Below are 16,052 nucleotides of genomic sequence, written 5' to 3'. Positions count from 1 at the left end.
AATGTGAAAATGTACGTTTTGGGGCTAAAAAACTGCACTTAGCTCTCCATCGTAGCTGCGCTCGCGAGCATGTCCATGCAATGAGTGAGAGAGGCGGAGCTTATGGCTCTTTTCCACTAGTACATACTCGACTTGGCTCAGCTCGGCTCGGTTTGGTTCTTTCCCACTAGGGGTCTAATGTGCTGAGTAGATACTTTTCTGTATCTATTCTGCCGAGGTTCTAAGCTGCTGAGTCGGCTGTATCTGACATCATCACACTACAGGCCACCGATTGGTCGGGGGGTTGGAGTCAGACATCTGAGTCAGGAGGAGGAAATCAGAGAAATAGACTCTGACGGCTTCTTGTTCATTTTATTCGAGGCAATGGCAGCAGAAGTCTGTTTCATGATCCAACTCTGAGGGTCAGATGTTCATAAACCTGGTGCTGAGGAGAGAATTAAAAAGGGATCTAGACGGAGATAAGGAACGACCAGATCTACCAGGAACTCTGTCTCTTCATAGCTGCTCACGGCTCCAGCTGACTTTTCAGCAGCGCAGAGACAAACTAAAAAAGAAAGTAAAAGCCTCACAGCTTTCTCTTACTCTAATTTTTTAACTTGATATCAAACACAAGTCACAGACCCAGCAGCACATCTATCATCTCCTCCAGGTTCTACATCTTTAGTGTTGTTGTCTTCTTCATTTAGATCACACAATCAAATACGTCACAGCAGCTTCTCCAACCTCCTACTTCTGCTGCAGGTGCTGAATTGTTATGGAAAAGAAACTTGGCCGAGTTGAGATGAGTAGAGCCGAGTAGGTGCTAGCAGGTGCTAGTGGAAAAGTGCCATTAGTTTTGCGCACAGTTTTGACATTTGACCTGAACAGATTCATTAGTTCATATATAGGCCTACAGTATAACAGGCCTACATAGAATTGAAATTCCTCATCTTGTTATTTACTCTCTTTATTCAATGCTGGTATCGTCAAGTCTACATAAAAGGAACAGCAATACATTTTAGACATTGATGACTGCTGCTTTTAAAGAAACGAGTGCCTGCAGTCAGGAACCCGTCAGAGCTGGGTTTGTTATTCACTGAGGGTCTTCTTCTCCATTGTTTTACTGTTGCATCAAACAGACACGTGTCATTACTCTTTAGAAGTAGTGCAGATTTCTTATAAACTACTGAACCAAAAGTAAAACTGTCTACGAGTTGAAGTTGATCTTAAATCATGGGTGAGAACGTGCACCGATCATCTTTGTATTTGACCTTTGTACATGTTTGTAGTGAGACGCGTGTTTCCAGCAGATGGTTTCCTGCTCCAGATCTGCAGCATCTGCTTTTCATCCAGCGTGACCTGTGCATCCCCTCGGCCGTCTTTATCCCCCCCTCACGCTGCTGTCCCGGACCGGAGCGGGTTTAGCCTCCAGACAGGCTCCTCTAGTGTGATACATGGATCCTGCTGCAGCTTCAGAGCAGCTCAGTCAGATCACTGACTTATTAAACTCTAGAGTTACGAAACTCCAGTTTAATTGGCTGCAGTTTGCAAAAAGAGCAAACTGAAAGCATTTCCGGTCTCATGACCGCTGGTGTGTGGATTCGGACTCTGCAGTGAATAATGAAACTGGAAGTGGGAGGCAGGACGACGGCGAGCTACAGTTCTGCTGGGCTCTGGTTGGGGAGGAACTATATATCGATACAAAAACGTCACGATACGTGTCGTGGAGGTGACAAGCTGTAGCGCGATTTTGGGTTATTAATATTAATATATTATGTTTACTAGTAACGCGCATCACGTGCCGACCGCGCCTCGACCCGCGGACCAAAATCTTACTCCGCTCAGAAGAAACTAGTACCGTTTTGTGGTCCCCATCATGGGACTCTTGGGGGTTTTGCGCTCCGAACTTTGACTTCTAAGGTGAGCATGAATCAATCTTTTTTCTGATGTAAAGATTGTGTCGTCCCCAAAGGTGGGAGGATGAAACGATACCGGGGTTCAACTTACGGCCTCAGGCTGGAGCAGGTGAAGCTCTTAGCTCTGGCACAAGATCAATAGTCATGTTGCATTCTGAGTTTGGGACTTTTCATAGTTTATTTATTTAATTTTAGTTGTTAAATTTCTGGAAAAGAAAAAAGTCAAACCATACATGAGAGAAACTATTCAGTTTGTGGCTAAATATTTGTACTTGTATGAAACTGAAGATGCATAATGCAAACCTGACATTTACTTTTAGTTCAGTTTGTGGAAAATGGTTGGCCTGGCTTTCTCTTTAAAACTTAAACAGTTATAAAGCATTACAAACTGTAATAATAGGGCAAACTTTTTCCAGTCATATGTTCCTCATTCAAGGTTTTAATATCGTATCGTTATCGTGACCTCAATGGTAAATGGCTTACACTTATATAGCGCTTTCCAGCTGTACTCCTACAGCCCCAAAGCGCTTTACACTGTAGACGTTCACCCACACACGCACACATTCACACATTCACACAGTGGTTGTCACCTTCCCCCCTCAATATCGTGTAACGTACCGTATCGTGAGATTAGTGTATCGTTACACCCCTAGTCTCTGGTTAGCAGTGTTGTGCATGAACACGTTCAAATGAACGCGTTCATTGAACACGTTCATTTCTGTGAGAACGTTGAACTGAACTGCAACGTATTTGCAAATAAAGAACTAGAACGTGAACTTGTTATTTCTGCAAATCACGAACTGGAATTCGGATTATGTGAGTTTCAGCTTCACTGTTTAGGTCCAATTATTACGGAATAATCCTCCTTCTCATTTCACCAGCGGGCGGCGCACACATTTAAAATGCTCGACGAGACGACGACTTCACACTACATTACCCACAATGCAGTGCACACTAGCATAACAACGGGCACCAGCTCCATAGCAACGGCGGCCTGAGCCCGGTGCATCTTTACATGACCAGTGAAGAGAGAGACGTTGCAGACGCAGCGTCAGCGAGCCGTCAGATGATGATCCTTATCATTATCTGCAGGAATTTTACACATTGTCTCCCAAAGAGTCCGACGGTAAAAATCTAACCTTTCTAAGCAAATTATGTCCATCTGCGCTGAGAAAACAACTCTGAAAGTCTGCCTCGTCCGTCTGCCTGCTAAATTTGAAACATCATGTGGAGTTAAAGCATCTGTCCAGTGTGATAAATATCTGCAAGTCCTTGACAACCAAAAAAAAGTCATCAGGAAAGACCAAGAAGACCCAAACGCCCCAAACGACCCCAGTCACTGCTGCTCCTTCAGGGGGAGGATTTAGCTGCAACAGGGAGAAACACTGATAATGGACTACATTTCAACTAAAGTTGAAAAGCCACTAGGACAATACATGATAGTTTACAGCAGGGTCTCCAACCCTGGTCCTCCCCTGTCCTGCATGTTTTACATGTTTCCTTGCATCATCACACCTGATTCTGATTAATGGTCGTCATCAGCTTGTCATCCAGGTCTGCACAAGTCTGTTAATGATGGTCATTTTTATCAGGGTGCTGAAGCAGGAAACATCTAAAACATGCAGGACAGGAGTCCTGAGGACCAGGGTTGGAGACCACTACAACAGTTTTAGGATAGGGGGGCGTTTCATTCGTACTTCTCACCTAAAAATATTGAAATGAACTGAATTTGAACTAGTTCAAAATGAAAATGGTGAACTATGAAGTGAACTGTTCATTTTTAAACTATGTGAACTGAACTTTGAACTAGTTCATGAGAAGTATGAACTTGCACAACAGTGCTGGTTAGGTGGACTTGGCCGGTTCTGCTGGTTCTGGTTGGGCTGTAGAATCCCCCACCACACCAGTTACACAAACACTGCCAAGTAAAACCTGACACGTCATTGTTGACTGTTTTTCTTCTCCTCTCTCTCCTCCTCCACCCCCACCAGCGTTTCTCTGGTTTCCCTCTGAACAAAGACGCTGGTGATCTGCCCTGCCAGGGGAACGCTGGTGTCAGCGTGGTGCGCGTGTGGGATTCTTCATATTTCACATTTTCTCATCGTCTTCATTAACACAAATTCGTCGTGGCGCTTCGGTCCTTCCAAAAGACAAAGAAATGGGGCGATAACATTTTTATAACTTTGTTTCTCCTCTCACAGAACTCAGAAATCCCTGAGACCTTGAAGACACAAAGCGATGAAGTGATTTATTGTTATTTTGTCCCATTCTTCCAGTAAACATGTCAGAATGTGGTCGTCACTGCATTTCTCTCCCGGGTCGGGACCGGTCCAGCACCGTACTCTCAGGGTCATCCGTCGATATTATGGTTGCTATGGCAACTCACTTCTGAGAAAGTATAAAAAACACCTTTTTAAGGAAGTTAGAGGACTATTTCAGACCATTTTGCTAGTTTTAGGAAGGAAATGTGTCTTCCCCCATTGACAGAGATTTTTTTTTGCATAAAAAAATGATCATTTTGACTAGATTTAGGAATATAAGGCTTATTTCTGGAGGCGCTGTTTTTGTACATGGAGCACAGGATGATTATATCCTCCAAATAAAGGTCAGCGATGCGGCCAGGAAACCCCTCCTCCGAGCCCGGAGGCCTCGCCGCTCCAGACGAGGTTAACTAAGACTTGTTTTTTGTACAGTCAAGTATTCTCTATACTACTACTCTCTATTAATTGTGCAGTGTCATCTGAGGAATAGGAAACCCCAGTATAGCATCATTTCCTGGCTCCTTTCCCCTTTCTGCACTAAAAACTCCTCCAGGTTCCCTGAATTGTTTAATATTATACCCTGCAGGAGGAAAAGCATGCACATTCTTTCAGATCTCTATTAGTGGAACACAATTTGTCTTTTTTATCTGTGGTGACTCTCTCAGGAATATGTGACGAAGGGCAGATCCTCTTTTGCATCAAATCTTTAACTTCCTTCATAGCAGTAAACTTTATTTGGGATGTGTAGCGGCCCTAAAATGCCAAAAATAATACTTGTTAACATATGAGGTGAGGCTGATGAGGGAAACCATGAAATATATTTTCTGCATTACAAAAAAATACAATAAAATGTAAGAATTGCTGCACTTTTTAACATTTTTTGTATTTTCCATAAATTCCCAGTGCTTTCTCAATTAGGGTTTACCACCTTTCTGGCCAAAAGATGCAGTTTTTTATTTTTATTTTTACCTGATCAAAGCATAAAACGACCTGAGTAACAACTATAATGCAGGTTTGTGGTGCTCAAGTCCAGGACTGGGACTTAGCTCCAACTCCAGCCTCAGCTTCAAGGACTTGACTGAGACTTGTGCGTCCACACTCTAAACCAGAGGCCGGTCCTTTTTAGCATATTATTAACATGAAGTTCAACATTCACGTGTGAAGGGTGCGGAGTTCCTGCCAGACGTGGGTCGTGTGCAGGAACTGAAGAGTGATGTTTGCTTGTTCCTTTTATAGAGAAAACATAAACCGTTCTTCTGTTTGAGAAGCGGACGGATGCGTAGAAGGATTTGACTCAACTCCGATGTGACTTTTCTCCAAAGCTGCTGTCAGGACACCTGAAACGTTCTAAATGCACGACTGCTTGGATATTTGACTGTTTGTTTGTTTGGATATTTTAGCCGGATTACTTAACTTGAGGAAATTAAAGCAACATATACAACACCGTATACAAACAACGTTAAAACATAATTGGAATAAATATGCTCGATAAAGGAACCCCCTGAGCTTAGATGGCGGTCTTCATCCTTTACCTTGTGCAGGCCTCACTGAACTCCTCATGGGAAACACTGAATCTACTCAAACACGGCAAGATTTAAACCAGAGACAAGCACGATGGATGATTACCTCAGAATCAGAATCAGAATCATGTTTATTGGCCAAGTCAGGTCAAACAAGACAGGGGAATTGACTCAGTTATTTCTGCTCTCTGTGCAGTAAATAGGCAAATGACAGCTCTTATTAACATATATATGTATATATATATATATATATATATATATATATATATATATATATATATATATATATATATATATTATATATGTATATATATACAATTTTAAAATCTTACCTGAAAGATAGAAGAAATACTGCAGATTTCACATCCAAATCTCAAGTCTGCAGCTCCCTCCGCCGCTAAAACGCCGCTCCGCTATTCAAGTCGGTTTAGTTTGTTCTTTATGATTAATTCTCTGCGACGGCTGTCATCTGTCTTATTGACAGTTATGAAACACGCCCCCCAGCAGTGATGGGGGGGCTGCACGGGGAGCAGTGCAAACGTAGACTGCATGACGAGCTGCAGGGCCCAAAGGAACAGGTTTGTTTATGTAATATTATCAGAAAATAGTGGTCACAGGGGGCACGGTGGTACAGCAGGTAGTGCAGCCGTCTCACAGCTAGAAGGTCCTGGGTTCGATTCCCGCCGGGGACGCTGTGGGCGCTGAAGTGCGTGTTAGTTCCCCCATGACTTCAGCACCACACCATGGGTGGGGTTGGCGAAAGGATCTTTCTGTTTGGAGTTTGCATGTTCTCCCCGTGTTCCCTTGGTAGTTAATGTGAGCTACCCTCACAAAAACATGCACACAGTCCTGGGCTACACATGCCATCTCTGGCCAACCGGGGCGCCAGATGGGGTGGGGAGGATCCGGCCAGAATAACGTGATCCTTCCACGCGCTACGTCCGGCCGGAGAAGCCCCACCCTGTCTGGTGAAAAGATGCGGCCTGCTCACTCCTCAGGTTAAGGAGGAGACCTGAGCTCAGTGCAGGGCCCTCCCGGGGTTGGTAGAGGATGGCAATGTCCAGGACTGTCACTTAGGTAGGAGCACGGGGTGGTAAAAATGGGAAAAAACCGGGATAAAAATATTTTTTAAAAAAAAGAAAATAGTGGTCATGTAGGCAGAAAAAATGCTTGCTCTTCGATGGAAATCACCACACAATCTACCAACAGATTGAAAAGGTTTCATCTGTTTATGGACATATGGAACTTTCAGTGGCAAGAATTCATGGTGCGGGACATTAAAAATATGGACACATGCCATTGAAAAACTGAAAGAACTGAATATTGACTGAACATTCGTCTATTTTTTTCTTCTTTTTTTTGTCTTTCTTGTCTTGCTTGTTTTGTCCTGTTGTTGTGTCATTGTTGTCTTGTTGGATCGCTACAGGGTGGGTGGGGCGACGGGTGATTTAAAGGTTTTTGCTGTACAATTGCGTGCATAATTTTTCGATTTAATTGTATGCATCAAAATACAAAATAATAAAAAACACTTGATCACAAAAAAAAAGAAAATAGTGGTCACCTGGGCAAATTTACGGAAGCATATTGCATTCACTTGAGAAAAAAAAATCTGCTTTGTTTTTCTGAATTAACAAGGATCTCAGAATCCGAGAAAAGTGTTCATGAAAAAAAAAAAACGCTTTCCGTCTGAACAACCGCAAAGTCCTGAGGTGCCTTTGCAAAGTCGACAAACTTACATCAATACCATCTATATAACTAGAGTATCTCCCAATGTTTCAAACCAAAAGCAAAATTAAACTGGATTAAACTGGACAGGAACATGTTTGCTTCCATGAAATCCAGCTCTCAAGTGAATGACAGCTTCTTGCAAGTTGTGAGGTATCTCGTTAATTTAGAAAAACAGAGCAGATTTTCTTTTTTTTATTAAAACCTTTCTCGGAATTCTGAGATAATTTACTCGTTAATTCAGAAAAACAAAGCAGAATTATGTTTTTTCCATTTAAACTTTTCTCAGAACTCTGAGATAATTAACTCGTTAATTCAGAAAAACAGAATAGATTATTTTTTTTCTCAAGGTAATGCAATAGGCTTCTGTACAAATGTGACCAAAGTAAACTCCTGACTTGGACTGGACTCCAGCGCGGCTGCGTGGACACGTGTGTGCAGCAAGAGGCTGAAGGTCGGCTGTTCTCACATCTCGTGTCTTGTGTTTTTCAGAGAGGATTCACCCGAAAAGACTTTGCAGACCCGTCCTTCTAGGCCGCGGCGTCCCCACCCCCTCGCCGTCGGCCTTCAGTACACCAGATGGAAAAGAATGATGCCGTGGAGCCGATGACGCAGGCCGTGTTTGTGGTTAACTCGTGTGTAACACTTTGATTTGTCTGTGGTTGATTTTGACATTAATGTAGACTGATGCTGATGTGTAGACGGGTGCTGCCGAGCCGTGCCAATGCTGACCTTCCTAGTCCTTCTGCTGCGTAAGAGTGCCTTCCTAACAGCCGGCCTGCTACTCACCGTTGTACAAACTCAGAGAGGACTCTGGCTGCTCCTCCCTTTCACCTGGAATCTCCTTTTCTCCGCCCCTGAGGAATTATGTGAAACATCAAGCGTTAACCGGAGCTGAAAGCTGAATGTTGGGGGGGTTTAGCCCCCTGGTCCGCAGCGTCTCCACAATGGAGCCATTCACCCACAGAAGACACCAGCATGGAAATAACCGGAATTACAGAAGTGCCTCGGAGAACTGATGCGACTGGGAATGTTTGAAATCAGCTTAGAAGAAGCAAACTGTAGTTAGTGTAGACGCCTGTCGCCGTGGCGACGCTGCTCCAGCTTCAGCCCCATTAACACTTCCTGTTGAGAATATGCACTAACTACCTTCAGAGACGTCTGTCAGCTGCAGGATCCACCTTTATGTCTTTGTAATAGATAATAAAAACATAGTTTTGTCACCAAATCATGTGTCTACCTGGTTTTGTTTGCAGTCATATGAGAGCTCTCGTGCTTCACCTGGAGAACACTCGGCCTGGACGCCTCGGGACAGATAAACAATCACTAGAAACACCTTTGCACAGGATATAAAAAAAAAAAATCACAAAAAAAAAACAAGAAATATGTGTGAGGAGTGGTTAGAAGCACAAACATTTCCTGTAAAGGAAAAAGTGAAAAAAAAAATAGAGGGTCCTATTATTCTAAATCAAATGTATTAGAGAGCATTCTTAAGTTTCTTTTTGTACATGGACAGTGACAAAGATAAATCAATTAAAGGAGCATGAGGCTCCTTTTAAGAAATGAGACTCTAGCGCCACCCTTCACCACGACGGCCGTCGGGGGTACTGTAGCCAACAGTGAAGCCGGCACGGGAGAACGGGGAGAACGCACATGCAGCGTCATGTGACGTCACATCCGCAGCCCAGCGCGGGAAATTCGGGACTGAATTGCAGCACATTTTGCAGCACACAGCCTGTTCAAGGCAACGGAGAGATACGGTAGAGGGCTCATTATTTTTGGTTTGGAACGCTTCATCTGACATTATTACTAGAAAACTTAAAATGTATACGAATTTTTTTCATAAATCCTGCCTCAATCCTGCCTCATGCTCCTTTAAATGTACATAATTGTTCCACATGGTAACTGCACGGTATTTAATAGAAAACTGACCACGGGATGTTTTATACAACGGGAGATGAAGTTTCTTAACCTGTCGGGTTGAATAACTATGAACTTGAAAGTTATTTACAAAATAATATCTAAAACCATGGGGTAAATCATCAGTCTTATGATTCACTTTAAAGACAAATGTACAGATTTGGAGAATGTTGATGTCATGGATAGTCAATAATTGCAATTTAAAGAAGAGAGGTGCACTTGAAACATCAGCTTTGGAAAAAGTTGCTAATCGAACAAAACGTTTCTACAACAATGATTTCTGATCCCAGCCCACGTTTGTGGGACCTTTTAAAACCTGTGCGTCAGTTTTCTGGGTAATCCTGCGTGACAGATGGGAGGTGGGCTGGTGTGGACAGGAAGTGAGAGCTCTGTCCCCTCCAGACCCCAGAGTTTATCTGAGTTTATCTGCAGGACTCCCAGAGCAGATGGAGCCCCGCGGCGCTGACCCCGCCTCACGCTGCTGTGCTGAACTTGGACCCCGCAGGGGTGAAGGATCAGTACCAGAGGTGTCAAGTAACAAAGTACAAATACTTCGTTACCTTACTTAAGTAGAAATTTTGGTTATCTATACTTCACTGGAGTAATTATTTTTCAGACGACTTTTTACTTTTACTCCTTACATTTTCACGCAATTATCTGTACTTTTTTTTTTTTTAACACTATATTTATTGACATTTTTTCCAATTATTACAACAATACAGTTATCTGTTAATAAAATGTACAATAAAAATAAAAAAACAATGAAAGAAAAAAAAATTATCTGTACTTTTTACTCCTTACATTTTAAAAACAGCCTTGTTTCTCTATTTCATTTCGGCCTTTAAAAAAAAATATCCAGTTAAATTGCTCCATCCGGATAGAGTGAATTTGGTTGTGGTTGTTTCAGATGTTCTTGTCCAGTTTTGTTCTTACATCCGTTCCCTCAGATTCCTGCAACTAAACTTGGATGTACATTCCAATAAAGGTTAGGATAAATGATAACATGAACATGAACGTTTGACTTTTTGCACCATTACAATACTTAAAGGCAACTAGTCATCATATCTCCTGCTCTCTGAAACACATGTTAATGCTCAATAGTACACATATATGGTTCTTTAATATATTTGCATTATACTAAGATGCATTCATTTTCAATGGCTTTTGTCCTTAATGGCTTTTTTCCCCCTTACATTACTTTTACTTTTATACTTTAACTAGTTTTGAAACCAGTACTTTTATACTTTTACTTGAGTAAAAAACTTGAGTTGATACTTAAACTTCTACAGGAGTATTTTTAAACTCTAGTATCTATACTTCTACCTGAGTAATGAATGTGAATACTGAAGACACCTCTGATCAGTACTGACTCATGCCGTCCACACCGGCAACTCCAGCTCAGACGCAGCCGCTTCAAACCAAACTTCATTTCATCTCATTTATTCTTTATTTCATTCAAAAAAATTAAAACAATTCAATACAAATACAAATGTTCTTAAATTGTGAATGAAAAGGGAGCAGAAAGAAGAAGAATCTTATCTGATCTGCCCCTTTTCCCAAGAAATAACTTCACAAATAACATAAATTAAAAAAAAAAAAAAAAAAACAACAACTAAGTGAATAAAAAACGAAAATAAAATAAAATTACCGCCATCTATGGGTATGTCAATCAAACTTAACTAATATATTTCATTATATTTACTTAACATACAGGCTTTAAATGTTCTTTTGAATGTAATGTTTGATTTGGATTCTTTGTTTTCTTTGTTCAGATTGTTCCATAAACTGATTCCTTTCACAGAAACACAACGTTCCATCAATTTAGTCCTGAATCTTGTTTTTTTTTAAAATCTCTGTTCCTTTTAAGTTATACTTGCTTTCTCTTTTTTCAAATCTTTTCTGAATGTTGATTGGTAAAGTTTTTTTATGAGCTTTAAACATAATTTGCAGAATACTATAGTCTACTAGTTCATGAAATTTCAACAATTTTAACTGAAGGAATAATGGATTTGTTGGATCTCTATATCGTTTTCTACTGATTATTCTTATATCTCAACACATTCCTGAAAAAAATGAACGTTTACTCGCAATATTGGAGCTTAACTGTGGTGCTAAATAAATAAGGGTTATTTTAATCCCGTTGGAAGCAGCTGATGGGACTGTGATGCTCTGATGCCTTTTATCACTTTATTTACATGAACTTGGAGTTTTAGGATTAAGGTGTTGCTTATTCCTGACAGACGTCTGAATAGATTTCTAAAATGAGATTAAACCACATGGAGCTGTAGTAGTAGTAGTAGTTTTAAATCAGACTTGTTTAACAGCCGGCGAGATGACGTCACAGCCGGTGTTTTGGTTCTGTCACGTGATCTTCCCCACGACTGACTCATCAGTTTCTAACGTTAACAGATCCTGGGGTGAGTGGGACTTTCCTCCATCGTGGGTGGCAGAAACAGAAAGTACCACTCTTTTTTTTTTTTAAACTTTAATTTTTATTGAAAATGTTCAAAAGAACAAACAAACAAACAAAACAATTATAACAGTTGTGGCTACACGTGTCTATTATTAAATTACAATAGATCCAAGAGAGAGAGATATGAATAAGACACACTGTAAGAAAAAAAACATTGTTTTTACGGAAAAAAACTGGCAGCTGCGGTTGCCAGAATAATACTGTAAAATATACAGAGGATTGTAAAACACATTACAGAACAACCTGTACATTTTACAAGTTTAAACTTTAATCCTTTACAAAATAACATTATACAATTTACGTACAAAACTGGTAAATTCAACATCCATTTTCAGCCAAATTAGCATGACTATGCCTTCATTAAAATAAATTTTCTCCTGTACAATTTACGTGCAGCCATTGCTTATTTTACATCTAATCCCATTAAATTTCACTGGAAAACATCAAAATAAAGGTATTATTAATCGGTAAAAGCCTCATTATAAGACAGTAATTTGACTGAATTTTTCCACTTATTTTATTGAAAGATTGTGTGTTGTGTAATATATTTTGTAGTATTAATAGCAGCGTTTTGTTGTGAAATAAAGATCTACATACTATCATTGAATTCTTTGAGTAATGTCTTAATTAAATGAGTTATTACCAGTTAGACAGACAAACTCTGACACAATGTCACCAAAGATGTTCATCTGTAACATTTACGTTCCTTCACCGTTGCTATTTCACAGTTTTTTACGGTAATTTCTATGGGCTTTTCTTACAGTGCAGATTTCAAGTATTCCCCACTGTGTCCCATCGGGTCCGTTTCTCCCATTTAGTCAAAGAGACATTTTCCTCCATTCTAAGTCTTTATGTCATTATTCTCTCCATGTTACGGACTTCTCTAGTGATTTCTACCCATTCATTCACAGCTGGTGGTTCAACCTTATACCATCTTCTTGTTATTGTTTTTTTACACGTGACCAGTAGTATTTTTATTAAATATCCGTCTTTGACCAGGACATAATGATTCAAGTTCCCAAGGTACATAACACTACATTCTTTAGGTATTTCATAACCCAGCATGTTCTTAATTATATCGTGTACGTTTTCCCAAAATGGGTTACGTTTCTGACATCCCCAAAAAATGTGTGTATGATTCACTTCCCTTTCACCACATAAACGCCAACATGAGTGCTGGAAACGTGTTTGCTTACTTTTTAATTTGGGAGTGATGAAAAAGCGGGTTAGGTTTTTCCACCCGAATTCTCGCCATATTCTCGAATTTGTAGTTGTGTGTTGTATTTCACACATACTCTGCCACTCCTCTACAGTAATGTTGGTCTTCAGTTCATTCTCCCACTTCTCCTTAATGTACAGAGGGGAGAAATCTTCTGAATCTCTTAAGTTTTGGTACAACACTGAAACTGCTTTCAGTTTGGTTCCATTGTATGTCTTGATCATTACATCGAGTACACCATTTAGATTTTTTACAGGTTGTATGTCCTTTATAAAGTAGTCACGTAGCTGTAGAAATCTGAAGTGGTCTCTATTTTCAAGGCCATAGTCCATTTCCAGCTCCTGGAAGCTCATTATGTGTCCATTCTTCATTCATTTACACATTGCTGTGAGCCCTTTCCTGCTCCAGTCTCTGAAGTTGAAGTCATTTACACCCGGCTTAAAGCCGTCATCATAAGCAAACCAGCTCAACAATTTCACATCTCTTTCTAATTTGTGCTGTCTGACATAATCAAACCAGATATTCAGTGTGTGTAGAGTTATCGGGTCCATCCCTTCTTGTAGTGCCTTCATTAGTTTTAGATTGCCAATCAGGGCCTGGATTGGTGTATCTGTCACCACCTTCTCAATATCTTTCCACTTTGCATTATAGTCCTCGTCACACCACATAATTATTAGTCTTAATTGTGCTGCACGGTAATAATTATTTAATTTCGGAAGTCCCATGCCTCCTTTTTCTTTTCCCAATTGTAGTGTAGAATATTTTATCCGTGGTCTTTTACCATTCCATATGAGAAAAGTACCACTCCCTGTCACTACCTGTGATGCCCATCATGTTGGACACGTGAAGGTCTGACACCTCTGAACCATTATCTGTAAAAAGAAAAAGGTTTTATACACATGGATACAATTAAATGGTACAAAAGAAACCGTTACATTTTAATGTATAATAAACATGTCCTAAAGCTTTTCTGTGTATTTCACACAACAGACGGTAATGTTTGTTTTATTTGATCTACCATGTTTTAACATTGTACTTCTTATTCTACTACGATCCCTGGCCCGCTGAAGTGTTATTAACACTTTACAAACAAAACAAAAATTACTTTATGAAGCCGATTACTGCTAGAGGTTAAATTAATAAAGAATTGTATAGATTAGACCCGTGAGCAGGCACCGGCTGGAAATCAAAACACCAACACCGCTGAGGAATGATCTTGAAAAAGGCACCAGGATAGTCCCCAAACGAGGCCATCATTTCACTTTCTTAAAGGCTTCATTACATACAAATGTTGCATTATCAGAGTGTTTGCTTTAGTCTCCAGTTTTATGTATAAACCCCGTTCTGTTTTATTTAAATCAGCATCTGTAGGTTAAAGCTGTGATTTCCTGCATGACCCTATCAGTCTCACATCACTGGAGGAGCGTCGTCTCGTTCTTCTTTACACCGCTGCTGCAGTTCATGGAGGTTTGGGAACGTTTGAGTCTTCAGGTCGTGGCGGCGTCACAAGTAGGTGCAGGACTGGACCCAACCTTTGTTTGTTTGTTTGTTTTCAACCCTTCTGGAGCAGATTTGCTGACGAGCTTCAGATCCCTGTCCCTGTGGTGACCCAGCAGACCATCAGCTGTCCACCACTGTGCTGACGGTGGTTATGGGCAGTACTGGAGTTGAGGGGGGATGAGGGAGGATGGCATCCCCTCCTGAAATAAAAACGGTCCAAATCATCCCCCCTGTAAAACTGCCATCCCTCCTTTCCATCCCTTATGTCATTTCATCAATGAATGTGGTTTTACTGCTATTTCAACATTTAGAGTCATCACCAGAAAATAACACCAGAAAAATAACTTATTTGACAATTTTCACCTGTTTCAAGTAAATTTTCACTTGAAATAAGTAAAAAAATCTGCCAGTGGGACAAGATTTATCTTCTTATTACAAGCAAAAAAATCTTGTCCCACTGGCAGATTTTTTTACTTATTTCAAGTGAAAATCTACTTGAAACAGGTGAAAATTGTTGTTTTTTCCAGTGATGAGTCTTGTTTTAAGTGCAATGGGATTTTTTTACTAAAATGAGACATTTTAACTAGAAATAAGACAAATATTCTTGTTAAGATTTAGAGTTTTTGCAGTGATCCATGTTACTTATCCTGTGAAGGACAGAGTCATATTGATAAGTTCAGAAAAGTGTTTTTTATTGTTGTGTTTTGATGTATTTGATGTAAGCCCAGTGGATATTTAAAGCTTACAGAAGGCTGCATTTAACTGCTGCTATGTCATTCCTGCAGTATTTCTGCAGCTGTTTTGGTCACTGCTATTATTTGTAATATATTATATAATTTGTAATCAGCACAAATTATCTGTCTCCATATGATAAAATCCACAATCCCCCCTGATTTTTTTTTACAACTGGAGTACTGGTTATGGGATGTCTCCTGATGCTGGGTTTGCTCTCCTCCCAACATGGTGGTGTCCCTCAAGGCCCAACAGCTTCATCTGTCCGTGGGGTCTCACCGCTGAAGTCGTGGTGTGTTCAGATGTTGTTATTTCTAGTTAAAATGTCTCATTTTAGTAAAAAAAATCTCATTACACTTAAAACAAGACTCGTCACTGGAAAAAACAACAATTTTCACCTGTTTCAAGTAGATTTTCACTTGAAATAAGTAGAAAAATCTGCCAGTGGAACACGATTTTTTTGCTTGTAATGAGAAGATAAATCTTGTCCCACTGGCAGATTTTCCTACTTATTTCAAGTGAAAATTTACTTGAAACAGGTGAAAATTGTCAAATAAGTTATTTTTCTGGTGTTATTTTTCTGGTGATGACTCTAAATGTTGAAATAGCAGTAAAACCACATTCATTGATGAAATGACATAAGGGATGGATGGGGGATGATTTGGACCGTTTTTATTTCAGGGGGGATGCCATCCCCCCTCATCTCCAGTACTGAGTATAGGCGATACGAAGTTTGCAACCTGGAAAAGACGCAAACGTAGGACCTCTGGATGATGCCTTTATCCCATAAACAGGCACAAAATAAAA

The 16,052-nt window shown here is 40.2% G+C and overlaps 1 protein-coding gene across 2 annotated transcripts in view; it reads left to right on the top strand.

The window, feature by feature from the left end:
- The window catches only part of pkp3b (plakophilin 3b), a 44,559-nt gene extending 35,930 nt beyond the window's left edge, over nt 1-8,629 (top strand). For both annotated transcript variants that reach the window (XM_061737073.1, XM_061737064.1), the window contains exon 13: nt 7,894-8,629. In XM_061737073.1, the coding sequence (XP_061593057.1) occupies nt 7,894-7,935 (42 nt within the window). In that variant the 3' untranslated portion in view covers nt 7,936-8,629. The remainder of the gene's footprint in view (nt 1-7,893) is intronic.
- Nucleotides 8,630-16,052: the final 7,423 nt, after the last annotated feature.

The sequence above is a fragment of the Cololabis saira genome, chromosome 2, assembly GCF_033807715.1.
Source record: "Cololabis saira isolate AMF1-May2022 chromosome 2, fColSai1.1, whole genome shotgun sequence".
Lineage (NCBI taxonomy): Eukaryota > Metazoa > Chordata > Actinopteri > Beloniformes > Belonidae > Cololabis > Cololabis saira.
The sequence above is the reverse complement of the archived record's forward strand: the minus strand, read 5'-3'. Positions and strand labels throughout refer to the sequence as shown.